The sequence below is a fragment of the Cygnus olor genome, chromosome 22 (assembly GCF_009769625.2).
Source record: "Cygnus olor isolate bCygOlo1 chromosome 22, bCygOlo1.pri.v2, whole genome shotgun sequence".
NCBI lineage: Eukaryota > Metazoa > Chordata > Aves > Anseriformes > Anatidae > Cygnus > Cygnus olor.
In genome coordinates, this window is record NC_049190.1 from 4,916,843 (window position 1) to 4,930,547 (window position 13,705).

Genomic DNA, 13,705 nt, shown 5'->3' on the forward strand with positions numbered 1-13,705 from the left:
GAGGGGGGGGAGGACACAGAAACGATGCTTTTATCTCCTTTAAAATAACCCCGTTCTGCCTGATTTTAAATCTTCCACTCTCATCGGAGTCGTTCTGCTGCTCGGTGCAAAGGTACCGGGGGAGTTGGGGGGGAGAGGGAAAAAAAGTTAATTGAATCCTTATGTTTGAGTGATGGCTACTCTGAGAGCTTGTCAGCCTGATGGTAAATCTTGGGGGTGTTAATTGCTTTGAAATCCCTTTCCTCTCCGACTCTGCTCGTCAGCAGTTCCCCACCTTCTGCAGTCCCCCCGCCGGCGCGCACGATCCGCTGCTGATGCGCAGCCCACGGCGCGGCTCCGAGCATCCAGGGAAGGCTTTGGGGTAAGCAGGAGAGAGAAGCCTTTGCCTTATTCCATTTCAAATGGCTCCTGTTTGCTGATAAGGTTAATTGATTTCTTTTGCTTTAATTAACGAAATTCAATTTCCACTTAATGAGAAAGATTTTTGGTGTGACACGTGTAAATGGCAAAGTGACGAGTGCCGGGCACGGCGAAAGGGAAGGGGGGGGCGGCTTGTGTGGGGGCAGCGAGGCAGGGGGAGGTGATGCTGGTCCCCCCCGGCACCCTCCCCATCTCCCCAGCGAGACGCAGCCCATTGCTGCTCCCTTCCATACCCAGGTGCGTTCGTGTTGGTCACCAAGCGTGCTTTGCGCTTCAGCGTAGCTTTGACGTGCTCTGCTTGAACCGTTTCCCCCCCGTTCGGTAAGGAGCTGCCCCTGGGATGGGAAATACCCTCATTTTCTGCTTTTGGAGTGTTGAGGTGACACAGGCAGGGCTGGAGTGTAGTGACATGGGGGTAACTCTGCACTGGGGAGGGCAATAACTGTGCTGGTTTAAGGCATGCCTGCCTTGGGACCGTCCGTGCACCCCGTGGGATACCCCGCTCTCCTGTGGAGACCCTCTCGGACCACGGCTTTGAGTTATTTGGGAGCTGTCGCTGCCCTGCCCAGTGCCAAGACTCGGGGGTGACCTCTGGAAGATGCTCCCAGCCAGCCGGGGACAGCCCTGTCCCCAGGCACGGGGCCGGGTGCCCGCAGCATCACCTCGGGGCGCTGCAGCCCCCGCTCGCAACAAGTGGGCTCCTCTCCTGCTCCTCGCCTGCCTTGTTTGCACCGAAACTGCTATCAACAGGAGAGAGGGGGGGGCGAGAGGATGGCAGAGAGCGCGAGAGAGTCACTTCTCATCAAGTTGATCAATCTTTCTGCTGTTGAAGCCTCTCAATGAGTTGAATGTGATTTTCTCTGCCTCCCGCGCAAGGTGGAAGTCGATCACTTTCAATTTTCAGCATGCAGAACAGGCACTCTATCAAGCTGTTGCCTCGCATCACCGTGATTGCTGCTGGCGAGGGCTCCCAGCGCGCGCCGAGCCGCCGTGGCAGCAGCTCCCCTCCTGCCGGGGGGGCTCTCGCTGCCTGCCGGGGCTGCAGGCAGCTCGGCGAGGGGCGGCTGTTGTAAGGTGAGGGCGAGCTCTATGGGGCCGAGCGAAGCCCGTGGCAGGCTGCGGGGTGGGATGTGGGATCAGAGCGGTGTGGTCGCCTGGCCACCAAGGTGCTGGGGTGCTCCTGTGCTGGCTTCGGGGTGCGGGCGTGAGGAAGGTTTGATCCGGTTACCTTCCTGTCCGGGGTTTGTTGGGATGCTATTTCGGGCCTGGGTGCAAGGTGATGCAGCTCATGGGTTGTGTAGGATGCCGTGGTGCCAGCCCTGCGGAGCCACGGGGAGCGCTCCCCTCTTCAGCTGCACCCTCCCGGCATCCCAAACCGGAGCTCCGACACCACTACACTTATTGCACACAAGCCAAGAAGCAGAAGCGTTTGGCTCTGCAGCTGAGGGGAAGGCAGTGAGCGGCGTTATCCCACCGAGCCGCTCCAGGCTGCCCCGCACGTTCCCGCTCCCCAGCCCCGAGCCCCGAGGAGGATGCTCCGGGCAGCGGCAGGGTTATCGGCCCGGCGTGTCGGGGCCCTTGTCTGCGGCCCCGGGGCCGAGCGCGCTGGGAAGCCTCCTGCCCGCCGCACACAGGCCAGAGGCTGCAGATAAGGGAAAGTGATTTCTGGTTTTAATTAACTGAGCTTTCATTTAAGGATAAACAAAGGCCATGTTTGTGTGCTGACAGCTGGCTGTCCTTCTGGGTCAGATAAGAAGGCAAGTTATTGCCTCCAAGCTGCGAGAGGGACCAGGAGAGAGTCCAAGAAATGGGAAACGTGAACAAATGCCGAGCGAGCGTGCGTGCCGGCAGCCCGGAGGCTTTGTTGTGCGCGGTAAATAGCCGGCCCTGTGCCTTATTCATCTGCCTGCCCCCGGGTAGGCAGCGTGGGAGCTGCGTCCTGCCATTGTCTGGGCAAATCCCCAAAGCAGCAGCGAGCGCGTCGGGGAAGGTTTCCAGGGTTTGCTCTGCAAAGGTGGGGCCGTGCTGGCTTTGGAAAGGCCGCCTGTCCCTCCCTGTGTGAACGGCACCTTACCCAAAGCTCGCTGGCACCATGTGCTCGTGGGGCAGCACCAGAGCTGTCCCCTGAGGGTGCAAATCTTCCCTCCAGCAAAGGGATGCGTGGGCATTGCCCCCCGGCAGGACGCGTGCCGCGTTGTGCTTCGGGAGCCCCTGGGCTTGCTTGGAGCCCAGGCGCCTCCGGGAGGAGCCGGAGGTGCCGGGGTGAAGCCAGCCTCACGTTTCGGTGTCACCTCCGAGATGAATTAAGTGTTTGAAGACCTGAGAAATTGCAGCATTCCTGGGCTTGTCATCTAAACAGTTGTGTGCAGAGGGGGAAAATGAGCGCTCCCAGGTCGTCGGTAGTCACCTTCTGATGCCGGTAGGTAGCAGTTAAACTGATGGAGGAGCGAAAAAGCCTCTCGGCAGCTGATGGTTCAGGAATTCAGCCAGCCTACATCGCACCTCTCCCCAGTCTCGCAAGGAGCGGCACTTTGCAGCCTGCGCTGCCCGTCTTGCTGGGCCCTGCTTTGGCAGGGAGCGACGTGCGACACGACAGGGTGCGGGTAGGGTGCGAGCACCCAGCCGGCCGTGTCACAATGTCACCGTGTCACCATCAGTGACCATCAGGCACCATCTCAGTGCACTTCTGGCGGACCAAAGCACCAGGACAGTCACCTGCACACCTCTGGGGCTCACGGCACATGAAAGCCAGCAGCTGCCTGGCAGGGGCAGCAGGCACGTTGCTCACTCAGAGCCTTCCCAAGCTTTGCTTTTAACAGGATCAGGGAGCAGGAGCCTTCCCGACTTCCTGAAATACTTCCTGAAATCTCCGCTGATTGGGTTCAGCGCCTGTCTGAGGTGCATGCTGAAAGGAAGGACGCGCTGGATGTTTTCTAAGCTAGAATAGGGTTTTTATGTTGCGTTTCTTTCTGCCGCTGTCAGAAAGTCTTTTTGAGCAAAATGAACGTATTTGCTCAAAGTTTTTCTATAGGTCAGGGCTTTCAGTTGTGTTTGTGAGAAATCAGAAAGCAAAGCCCAGTGATTTTCAGGCTGTGGCCTCAAGGAGCATGGCTTTTGTACCGCTGCCCCTTTGTAACTAAAATAAAGTGGAATTTCTTAACTATTTTTTTTTTACTGGGCTTTTTGCTTGTTCTTTTTCACTAGAGAGGGAGAGAAGCAAATATGTCATAGATGACTGTGGGTTGTAGAAGGAAGAAAGTTTGTTTTCCCTCTAATCTTCAGCAAAACAAGTTGGCGGTTTTGGTCCAGTTGTAGCCTTGGCACATTTTCTCCCTGTGCCTAATTTAAGGTGACCGCTGTGAGATCTGCTCTAGTTCCACATTCCTCAGCCGTGTGTTTTTGCACTTCCAAGACTGTGTGATGGATCTTAAGGAGCCTGCATTATGCAGCCCTGTATCCATCTGTTGTCCTTACAAGTTAAACAGCCTGAAAAAAATGGATTAGAGCCTCAGCTCCTATAATGAAGCAGCAATTTGTCTCCAGATCCTGATCCAGGTGTAGCAGAGCTAACGAGCTGGCTGGCCTTGAGCATCAGAGAATGTTAAATACGTTTTTGGTGGAGGAAAGCTTGAGCGGAGGTGAGAATACGGTGCTGGGGAGAGGGAGGGAGGGAGAAGACGAAAGGAAATGGGATGGGGCCGTTTCCACTGAGCACCAGCCGTCTTCGGGGAATGTGCCCCCATGGCAGCCCGTTGGGCATCGGGGGGCGTCATGCCCGGTGCAAAAATCACCTTATAAATGCACCCAGGGTGGCAGGGGCTGTCCTGTAACCTCTGTCTTCTCGCTGGGATCTGGAAACCTCGCTGTCGTCCCTAGGCTGTCTCTGAAGGCAGAGCTGCAGGCAGTTGGGAAATGCCCAGCGGTGCCGTGCGTTAGCTGGAGGGGGGAGAAAACCCCACTGGTAACACCGGGTTGCCTTTCCTCCCATGGGGCACAAGGGCTCGCCTGGTATCGGGACTCTCCAGCAGGGTGTAGGTTAATGGAAGTGGTCCCCCAGATCTGCTCCGGCTGGCTTGCAGGGGAGAAAGCAGGCTGTAGTAAACCAGGTAAAAATAAACCGGGTGGAAACGGTGGTGAGGAAATAAGGAGGGGAGAAGGTCTCGTCCCATTATGTGGGAGAAAATACCTCCCAATTAAAGAGAATGAGCTGAAAGCGGTAGGTGTGGGGGGAGAGGGGAGAGAAACTCGTGCAGGCTCCTGGAAGAAAGAAAGTCGTCTCCGGTGGGGCTGATTTGCCCGCAGTGGAGTGGCGAGAGGAGAGGGAGGACGGCTGGTACGATCATTTTGCCGTGGTGAGGAAGGTTTGGGTATGAAAGCGGGAGGAGGAGGGAGGGGAGGGACGGGGAGGCCAGGTTGATGGAGATCACGTTCCATTCAATTTGGAGAAAAGGAGAGAGAGAAAAGAAGATGAGCCTGAAATGAGGCTTAATTTTAATGAAGGAAAATTCTCCGCTAAGTAAGGAGAGTGGAAAGGGAGGGGAGAGGAGGCTTTGAAAATGATAGGAGCCTGACATGCTATTGTGGTGGAGAGATTTCCTTTTCTTTCTTTTCCCTATGGCTGAAAAATAATATATGTATAGATAAAGACAGTGGCAGGTGGGGGAGAGAGGAGAGGAAAGATCGAATAGATGGGTAGCAACACCCGGGAGGAGGTGCCCTTACCGCAGGGGTGGTGGCCCCGCGGTGACACCGACGTCCTGCTCAGGACTCCGGGCACGGGCTGCACATTGCTCCCTCGTGGCCGTGTCCCCCATCTGTGCCATGCCAGGGGGAGCTGGGCTCTCACCCCAGGCTTTATCCTGTTTCTTTTTCCTGGGCGGGTGGGGGACGGGTGCCAGCAGCCGCGGCGCAGGGGAAGGACCCGCGCGGTGCTGGGCAGTCGTGCGTTGCAGCTAGTGCCTTCCGCCGAGCAGCTCCCATCGTGCCGCCCGGGGTGGGTTTTCTGCTGGCCCCCCGAGAGCGGGCTGCACTCGGGATGCTCCCACTGCTTCCCATTAGGAAAAGTTAAAGATACATGAATGATCCTCCTTGCATTACTACTTCGTTAGAGCATGGTAATTACGGTGCCTTGCACACAGCCGTGGCACGGTCAGGACCGAGGGGAGGTAGAAGTGGGGACACTTGGCAGAGCGATGCCTCCTGGCACTGCCACACCTGTGAAATCCCTCCTGCAGTGGCAGCTTGTTGCTCTGGGTGCTGGTGTAGCGACACCGGGAACCTTCGTGATCCTCTGCTGGCACCAGCCCTTCAGATACGCTTGAAATGTTTGGCTGAATACCTGTTGCCTTTGCCGGTCTGCATTGTAGTCCTGGCTGCCCTTGAGTTGGTGGCAATTACTGGGTATTTACAGGTTTCATTTAAATATATTTCTCAGATTTCTGCTCTTTCCAAAATCCCCCACCTGGCCTCTAGATCGGGGGCGCGCAGGCTGAGAGCAAACAGGGGAGCGTGCTTCCAAGCTCATTTCCCATTCTGCACAAATCATGTTATGGATCTTGGTTGGCTTAAGGCTTTTTGAGGGAAGAACACATCCTCTGGGGACAAAGAAATCCATCCTGCTTCAAAACGCTTCCAAGTTTGTGAGTACAAATCCAAATGCTTGGCCATTTGCTAATTCATCCTCTCGCTCAGGTGATTTTCGTGCCGCAGACATCTTGTTCTGTATGAATAATGCTTAGTAGGTGTTAAAATAATATTCGGATAAAGCTAGCTGAAGAAATAGGAGGCAAATTGCCCAAATTTGCCGGTTTCTAATCAAGAAGCAAAGCGGCTGCTGGGCACGAGCAGGTGGCGAGGAGCAGAGGTGCTGCTCCCGCGGGTGGGAGGCCGTGCCCGACAAAAATTTGACCCTGGGTGGTTAAGGTGTGTGATCAAGGGGAAATGCTCCTTTGGAAAGAAGGCGTGATGATTTTGCCCCACGTCTCCTGTTTCTGGGAGGGGATGGAAGTGGGATAAGCAGGTTTGCTCCCCCCCCGTACTTGTTGGATGCTGCTTGCTTTGCAAAGGGACGGAGCTCGGAGGATGGAGCCCCTCTGGGGGCTCAGGACAGGTTGCTTTGGTCGTGTCTTAGTGATCGGATGCCATCGTCCTGTTTGCAGCTGACCCTGTGTGGGTAAAACCTCCGCCTCCCTCTTACAGGGCCTAAAAATGCATCTTGAGAGCGTCTGATCCGTGACTTCTGGGAGGTGGCTCTGAAATGGGGCAGGGCCCTCCCTCCCCTTACCTCATCTCAGGCTTGGGACCTTTTTTCTCCATAATCCGAGGTGCTTAGATCCTTGATTTGGTGTGGACGATTCCCTCCTGCCCCCTGCTTCCCACAAATCCTTTCCCTTTGAAGTAACACCTGCTCATATCCTTGCGTCTGTCGTGGGGAGGCAGAGAGATCTCATCACGAGGAAATGCAGCCCTCGCCATCCCCCCCACTGCCACATATCCTCTTCCAAAATACTGCATAATGTCAGCCTAAATCCTTATCAGAAATTTTAATGAGCAAAATAAAACCTGAAATCTGTGTGATTAAAATCAAATCTTCCCTCTTCTGCTCTGCTGGAGCTGGCTGCCAAAACAGAGCCACAGCGCTGACAATGGGAGGCCCCTTGTATTTAATTACCTCCGGCTTTAGTCGGTGCTTCAGATAGACGTCCTCTGCAGCCCCTGCTGGGGCCGTGGATAACCTCGAAGAACAAACAGAGGAGAGTTAAAGTGGTCTTCGCTAAAATATCTGGCGAGAGCTGCTGCTGTTGGAGATGAGTCCTTTGTGGCCCTCTTCTGGCCCCAGGGAGAGTCCAGCGCCTCCAGGGCTCTCTGGGGACCTGAGTTGGCCAACGCTGGCCACCAGTTGGTGATGGCTGCTTGGTGGTGGCCTTCACTTAACCCTTATGGAAGACTAGCGTGGGTGATGGTTGCTCACAGCATCTGCCCTGAAGGTACTCCGCCTGTTCCCTCACCTCTCTGCCAAGTTTCGTTTGGCTTCCCCCTCAGCCTTGCAGCACCCGTGCTGCTGGGTGCCCAGCTGTCTTTTTGTACCCCACAGAGGTCCCTTTTATCCTGCAGCGGCTACCTGTAAGGCCGTGAAGATGTAAGCCTTTGCAGTTGCTGCTAGGCTAGTGGATGTAGTTGCCACCGTCCCAAGGCATCTCCCTTCAGACCCAGGTTGGAGGCTCACCAAAGGAGGGAGAAGAGGGGAGGGATCCTGGTGGCCTGTGCCCATCCCTTCGGTGCTGCTCCAGTTCCTCATCCCTGCTGTATGCTTGGCAAATCCACCTTTCAGCCTCTGTCTTGAAAACGTGGTGCTCCCTCTGCCCCAGACTGCCTTCCAGCCTCTCCGGGACACTTTTTGCAGCAGCCTTGCGGTCCATGTGTGTTTCAGTCAGTTAATTGACTTATTCCCCTGTTACTTTCCTTCCTGGATTAATTCCTTGGGTACCTTTCAAAATCACCACCTGACTCCACCAAAGTCCCTTGAATGATGTCTTCGCCCATATCCTCCGTTTGTCTCCTTCCAAGAGGCTGTTTCATTTCATTTGTCCTTCGAATGAAGCAGGAGCATATTTCATGAGCCGTAGAATTGAATCAAGTAGAGGAGAGCAAGGAGCACTCACCTGAGCTCCGACCTCCCCCCGTTAGGAAGAGGGAGAGATAATTAAAGCAGCTCAGGAGGTGCAGCCAGCCCGCGGTCCTGGCAGGCATCCTGGCTGGCGATCTGTCTGCTTTGCCCAGAACGCAGGAGGCTTACATTTCCATAATTTAATGGCGCTAATAGAAGAACCTAGATAGAAACGAGCTAGAACAAATGCTGGGACGTGAGCGGCAGAACCTCACTGGCGATGACCTTGCCGCATCTTAAAACCCGCTGAGCCGCGGTGCCGTGAGCCGGGGAGGCAGCAGCGAGGTGGATGTGTGCAGGTGGTTCCTCGTGACATTGCTCACGAGCACTTGGGGCTGTCATTGCGGCTCGTCCTGGAGGCAGCTGGCTCCCAAAGCGTGGCGTGACGGTGGGATATCGACTCCTCGCTGCTCTTCCGCTTTGTCTTTTTTTTTTTTTTTAAATTGAGAGGCAGGAGTAATTATGCCAAGATTAGAGCGCTAATCATCGCTTGCAAATGGGGGAGTCGTTGCTGGAGAAGCAATAATATATTGAGAGAGGATATGGAATGACTGACAGCGCGAGTCTGAGAGGAGCCGTGCAACTGTCATCCCTCAAGCATACGTCTGCCTGACCCCGCACATCTAACGGGGCTGACGTGTGGGCAGCGTCGGGGCAGGGCTGAGTCAGAAATCTGTAAAAATCTTCGGAGAAATCCTGTCTCAATTAATGTCAGCGTGGCCAGCTATTCTCCCCGTCGCTGCAACTAAATGTTCAGCTTGTTGAACATACGGGAAGGGAAATGCTCCGCGTCTGGGCTTGTGAGGCAGCTCTGTGTGTGCTTCGCTTTGTGTGCTCCAAGCTGCCTCCCAGGGATGCTGGGCTGGAGTAAAGCCTCTCCTCTCTGAAAAGGGTAGCGAAACTGGGTGGGAGAGGAGGGCTTTGCACGGGCTGCTGTTGTACAATGCATTGCCTGCAGTCCCCTCGGCTTTGTGGTTTCTGCAGCAAACCTTTTTATCAAAAAGAGCAGAGAGAGAGAGAGGTCTTGCTGAAATTGGTGCTCGCTATTTGCCTTCCGCTGTAAGTAAAAGCCCTCAGGGGCTGGAGGTGTAGCGAGTTCCTGGAGGACCAGGAGGACTCCTTCCTTCTAATTTCATTTCAGTTGATGATGATAAAATATAAACCCACAATTATATCCGTATTAATAGGTACAGATGCACACGGTCACGGGGGCTGTTGAATTAAAGTCCAATCCTGCCTGGTCCCGAGTGCCTTTCCTTCCTGCTGGTCGCGGGGGAGGCTCGAGAGTTTGCGGGCTGTCGGGGGGGGGTTCTCAGCATCTTGCAGGGTTGGGGCTTTTAATTTTGCAAATCATCAAAGGCAAACCAATCCATCAATTATCAACGCTTCAGCTTGCTGCTGAGTAAATGAGAGTATTACCGTGTATCAATTAGTGGCATCTGATGCCCTGAAACGATAACAGAGGAGCCAGCTTCTGAGACGTGCCTGGCATCTGCGCTTTGCGTGCCCGCCGGCTGTGACAGCGGGTGCCGAGGGGTGCCGAAAACTGGCGGTGAGCTGTGGCCTGCGTGGGGAGAGGAGGTGCTCGAGGGTTGGGCTTGGTGACAAAAAGGCAGCGTAGATGCTCTTAGCGTGGTCTGTTTCCACCTACTTTTCAAGTGGCTTAGCTCCTGTGTGCTGTCAGACTTCATAATGCTTTATCAGGCTCCCTGGACGCTGTAGGGTCCCTTCGGTGCCCAAACCTTTGGGTTTACCTTCGCCTCCCTGAGCTGGGGGCGATTTGCAGGCTGGCACCCACATCACTATGGGATGTTATGGGATGATCCTTATGGGTCCTTTCCAACTTGGGATATTCTATGATTCGATGTTCTTGGGCTGGTGTGAGCACCAGCCTTGGTCTCTTGGACTGTGCATGTCTGCTGCGCATGGCTGCAGGCGATCTAATTATTCTTGGGATACTTAAGAGAATTTTTTTATAAGGCATCCACTTCAATAATATCGAATCAGCATTAAATTCAGCTAAAGGAGAAGCGTTCCTGACCTCGCGTTCCGCAGTCTGTGTCCTTTTCCCCTCTCTCCAAGCCTCCGTGTTTGGGGTGTGACATGAGTAAGTTCATTGCAGATGCTAAGCGGGGCTTCCCAGCCCTTCCCAATTCCTGGGCGCTGCAGACCCAGCGCCAGGTCCTGCTCCCTGCCCCGCTCCTCGGTGCTCGTTTGTCCTGCATCCCCCGCGGCTCATCACCGCCGGGCTCTCATTATATGCATGGATCGATGCGCTCCTTCTCCTCTTATTTATTTATTATTACTTTTCTGTGTATCGAGCAGAGCTTGGTGTCACTTTTTTTTTTCTCCTGCTCGTTTGCTGGCTGGAAAAGTTCCTTTTAAAAGAAAAAGGTAGGAAAAGACACACAAAGCTCGGCCCCTCCTGCAGAAAGCCCCACTGTTTTGTTTTGATTTCCTCCATTTAAATATGTTCCCAAAGGGTTTAAATAAAACAGAAGGAAACTCTGAGGCAGGCCTTTGAACTGAGTGCTCTGCATGTTTTCATGCTTCAGCATTTTTTCAAGTTGTTCTTTTCTTCCCCTTCCTTGAAACGATCAAGTGTGTTCAGTGCAGGAAGCGCTTTGGGGTCACCAAACCCTTAGTTTCTAGGGAAAGAAGTCTGATAGTTCAGGTTTTTTTCCCTGTGGTTACAGAAATGAGTCTTGCAGCCTCTCCTGAGCGGGGTGGATGGGTGCTGCCGATTTAGGTTCACATTGCTGCTGCACGGAACCACGTAACCCAAGTTAACGGGGTTGTGACGATGACGCAGATGTTAATTTCGCTGCCTGTCTCTTATAACCTCAGATGCATTCTGTAAACATTTCCCTCTCGAATTCCTCTTACCGGGACCTTTTAGCATCTCCCTTTTTTTTTTTTCAGGCTGGGGAAGCTGAGTCACAGAGCTCGGGCTACCCAGCCTCGTGCCACGGGTGGTGTGGGGTAGGGTGTCGTGTCTGTGCCTTGAGTAATCTGGGGACATTCTTGGTGACCTGGTGCTGATCATAGGAGAAACCTTCGTGCACATCCAAGGGCACCCAGCAGCTTCCCAGCTCTCCTGGGATTTCTGAGTTGTGCCTAACGCGCTGTAGCCTGAAACGTTCCTGGCATGTTGTGTATCTGAAGAGGAGTCACACAGCACTTCTCTTAACAGCTCCAGCACTGCACCTGGGGGATTAGAGCTGATCTTTGTCACAAGTGTTTAGTGCTTGATACACACGTTTATTATATATTTCAACTAAATTGGAGTCAATAAACTATCTGCATAAATATAATGTATGTGAACCAAACACACATCCCCTCCCCAGATAAGCTATTTGCTATGCAGGAGCTCTGAAGAGTTGCAGGGATGTCTGATTCTTACTTCTGTTGTAATTGGCATTAAAATATAATACCCTCCCTTCAAAGAGAGGCTCCCATACTGTGAAAATGCCTTTTCTGTCCAAGCAGGGGCCAAATAATAGCAAATTATAAGCATGGAAAATATTTAGAACAAAAAAAAAAAGAGGGGGGAAAAAAGAGGAAAGAGGACTCTGAATTATCAGAGCTGATCCATAGCTTGCAGTCTCGTACAATTTGTCTTTTGAATACACTGTATGAACCAGCTATGAATAAAATCAGTCAATTTAACCCAAAATCAATGCTCTTTTGTAGAAGTGCTTAAAATCTAAGTGGAAGGGAAAGCTTTGAAGCTGCCTTCCCTTGGTAAACGCAGCACTTACTCAACGTTTGATTTCAGCAGAAAGTCCCTCGGTCTCCCGGTGCCCAGCGCAGTACCTTCATTAGAAAAGCTGATGAGTAATTAGCAAATGTGCGGAAAATGACTAAATTATTTTTTTTAAAGGAAAATAGTGTTTTTTCCTTTTCATGTTTGGCACATGTGGCTTCCACGAGCCCTGCTGCGGTGCCTGTGCGGGAGGTGGGGTACCTCTTCCCTAGGGAGCGTGCGCCGGGATGGGGACTTGTCAGAGACACGTGTCCCCTGGCATGGGCTCGTAAGGACCGCGGTGCTTCTTTTGTCTGCTCGGTGCCTCTAGGGAAAAGCCCGTCGCTTCTCCACCTTGGGATTGCTGCCAAGGCCGGGAGTGCTGGCAGCCCCTCGGCAGGTTGGCAGCCTGCGTCTTGGTGCAGGATCCAGGCAAGGCAGGTTGGCTCACGCCGCCGGATCGGAGCCCGCTGCGTGATAGAGACGTGCAAAGCGGTTCCCTCGTCTTCCTGCCCCCAAGGGGAGCTCGTGGGAGCAGGGGTGACGGCGGTGGAGGTGCTGCTCATGCCGTGGGGCTCTCATGGCTTCGAGCCCTGCCCTTGCCCGCTGGCCGTTGGCTTCGCTCGCTGGCGACCGCTGGTTTTATCCGAGCCAAATTCGCAGCCCGGGCAAGATGCTGGTCCCTGCGCAGTGCAGATGGTTGAAACCCCATTGAATGAGATGTTTAGAGATGGACAGGGTGCCACAGCCAAGCAATCGAGCTGACAGGTCACTGCAGAGGTGCGCAGCGACCCCAAACTCTCTGTTTTAAGGCCAAGTCAAGAGTGCTGGGACTCAGCAGCTGTGATCTGGCAGGGCTGAGAGGATTAAAGGGCTGCTTGCTGAAATCATTTTGCCCCTTCTGCTGCCGTATCTTGGCACCCCAGGCTTGCGAATGTGCTGTCTCCAAAGCACCCCGAGGAGATCCTAACCCCAATGGCAGCTGAGATCAGAGAGGCTGCGAGATGTGCTCGGAGCAAAGCAGGACTGACCGCTCCTATCCACAGCCCCAGCTCCCGATTCCATCCGTAACATCTCTGATTGTCTCACTTCACCTGTTTACCTGTTATATCAAGGTGATGAAGGGTTTTACATGAGATGCTTACAGGACGATAGTTGCGTTAAGGCTGAAAGGGTCCCTGCTGCCTGGAGCAGGTCCACGAGATGGATTTACTCCACCTGTGGTACCAGATCTCCTGACTGTGCTGTGAACGTCCACGTTTGGGGAGGTGCTTTGGCAGGGTGAAGCCTTGGGGGTCCCTGAGCGAGCTGCGCACATGGGGAGGTGGCGATGGAGGTGTTGGGCCTGCTCTCGTGAGTCCTTGGTATCGATTACTGGAGTGAAAGGTTCTGTTCGCCCTCTTTGTGTTGATCAATTGTTGATAAATAGCTCGGCGCTGTAATGGATGTGGCCATCGCAAGTTTGAACTCACCCCGCAGCTGCCAAATGTGATGGATTCCTGATGTCTGCACTAATTTATACAAACGCTTTGCAGTGCTAGAAGAAATCAACGTATTGGGAGCACAAGAATTTGACCAAAAAGGACCACCTTTTCTCTCCTGTCCCCAGAGACCTCGTGGTATTTCAGTGGTACTCTTGGGCACTGCGATGGCCGTGGCATTGATGAATTGAGATGTGCAGCCTGGTTTTGAACCAGTGTGGTTGAGCCGCACGTACTTACAGACATCAATGCCTGGAGACCCCGGCCAAAGCCAGAGTCCTGCGGCCTAGCTGCTGTATGCACACACAAGAAGACACAATCTTCATTTCAGAGAGCTTCCTTCAAAATAAACACAGCTGCTGAAGGGAAAGCATGGAAACACTGGCGTGCTGT

At 53.6% G+C, this 13,705-nt stretch overlaps 1 protein-coding gene across 6 annotated transcripts in view; it reads left to right on the forward strand.

The window, feature by feature from the left end:
* OPCML (opioid binding protein/cell adhesion molecule like) overlaps positions 1–13,705 on the forward strand; it is a 334,851-nt gene that overhangs the window by 92,722 nt on the left and 228,424 nt on the right. Inside the window, exon 1 of one of the 6 annotated variants that reach the window (XM_040534086.1) lies at positions 4,004–4,058. The exons of the other annotated variants lie outside the window; for them this stretch is intronic. Coding sequence (XP_040390020.1) covers positions 4,019–4,058 — 40 coding nt within the window. The 5' untranslated portion in view covers positions 4,004–4,018. Of the gene's footprint in view, positions 1–4,003; positions 4,059–13,705 lie in introns of those variants that run through there. 6 annotated transcript variants of the gene reach the window in all.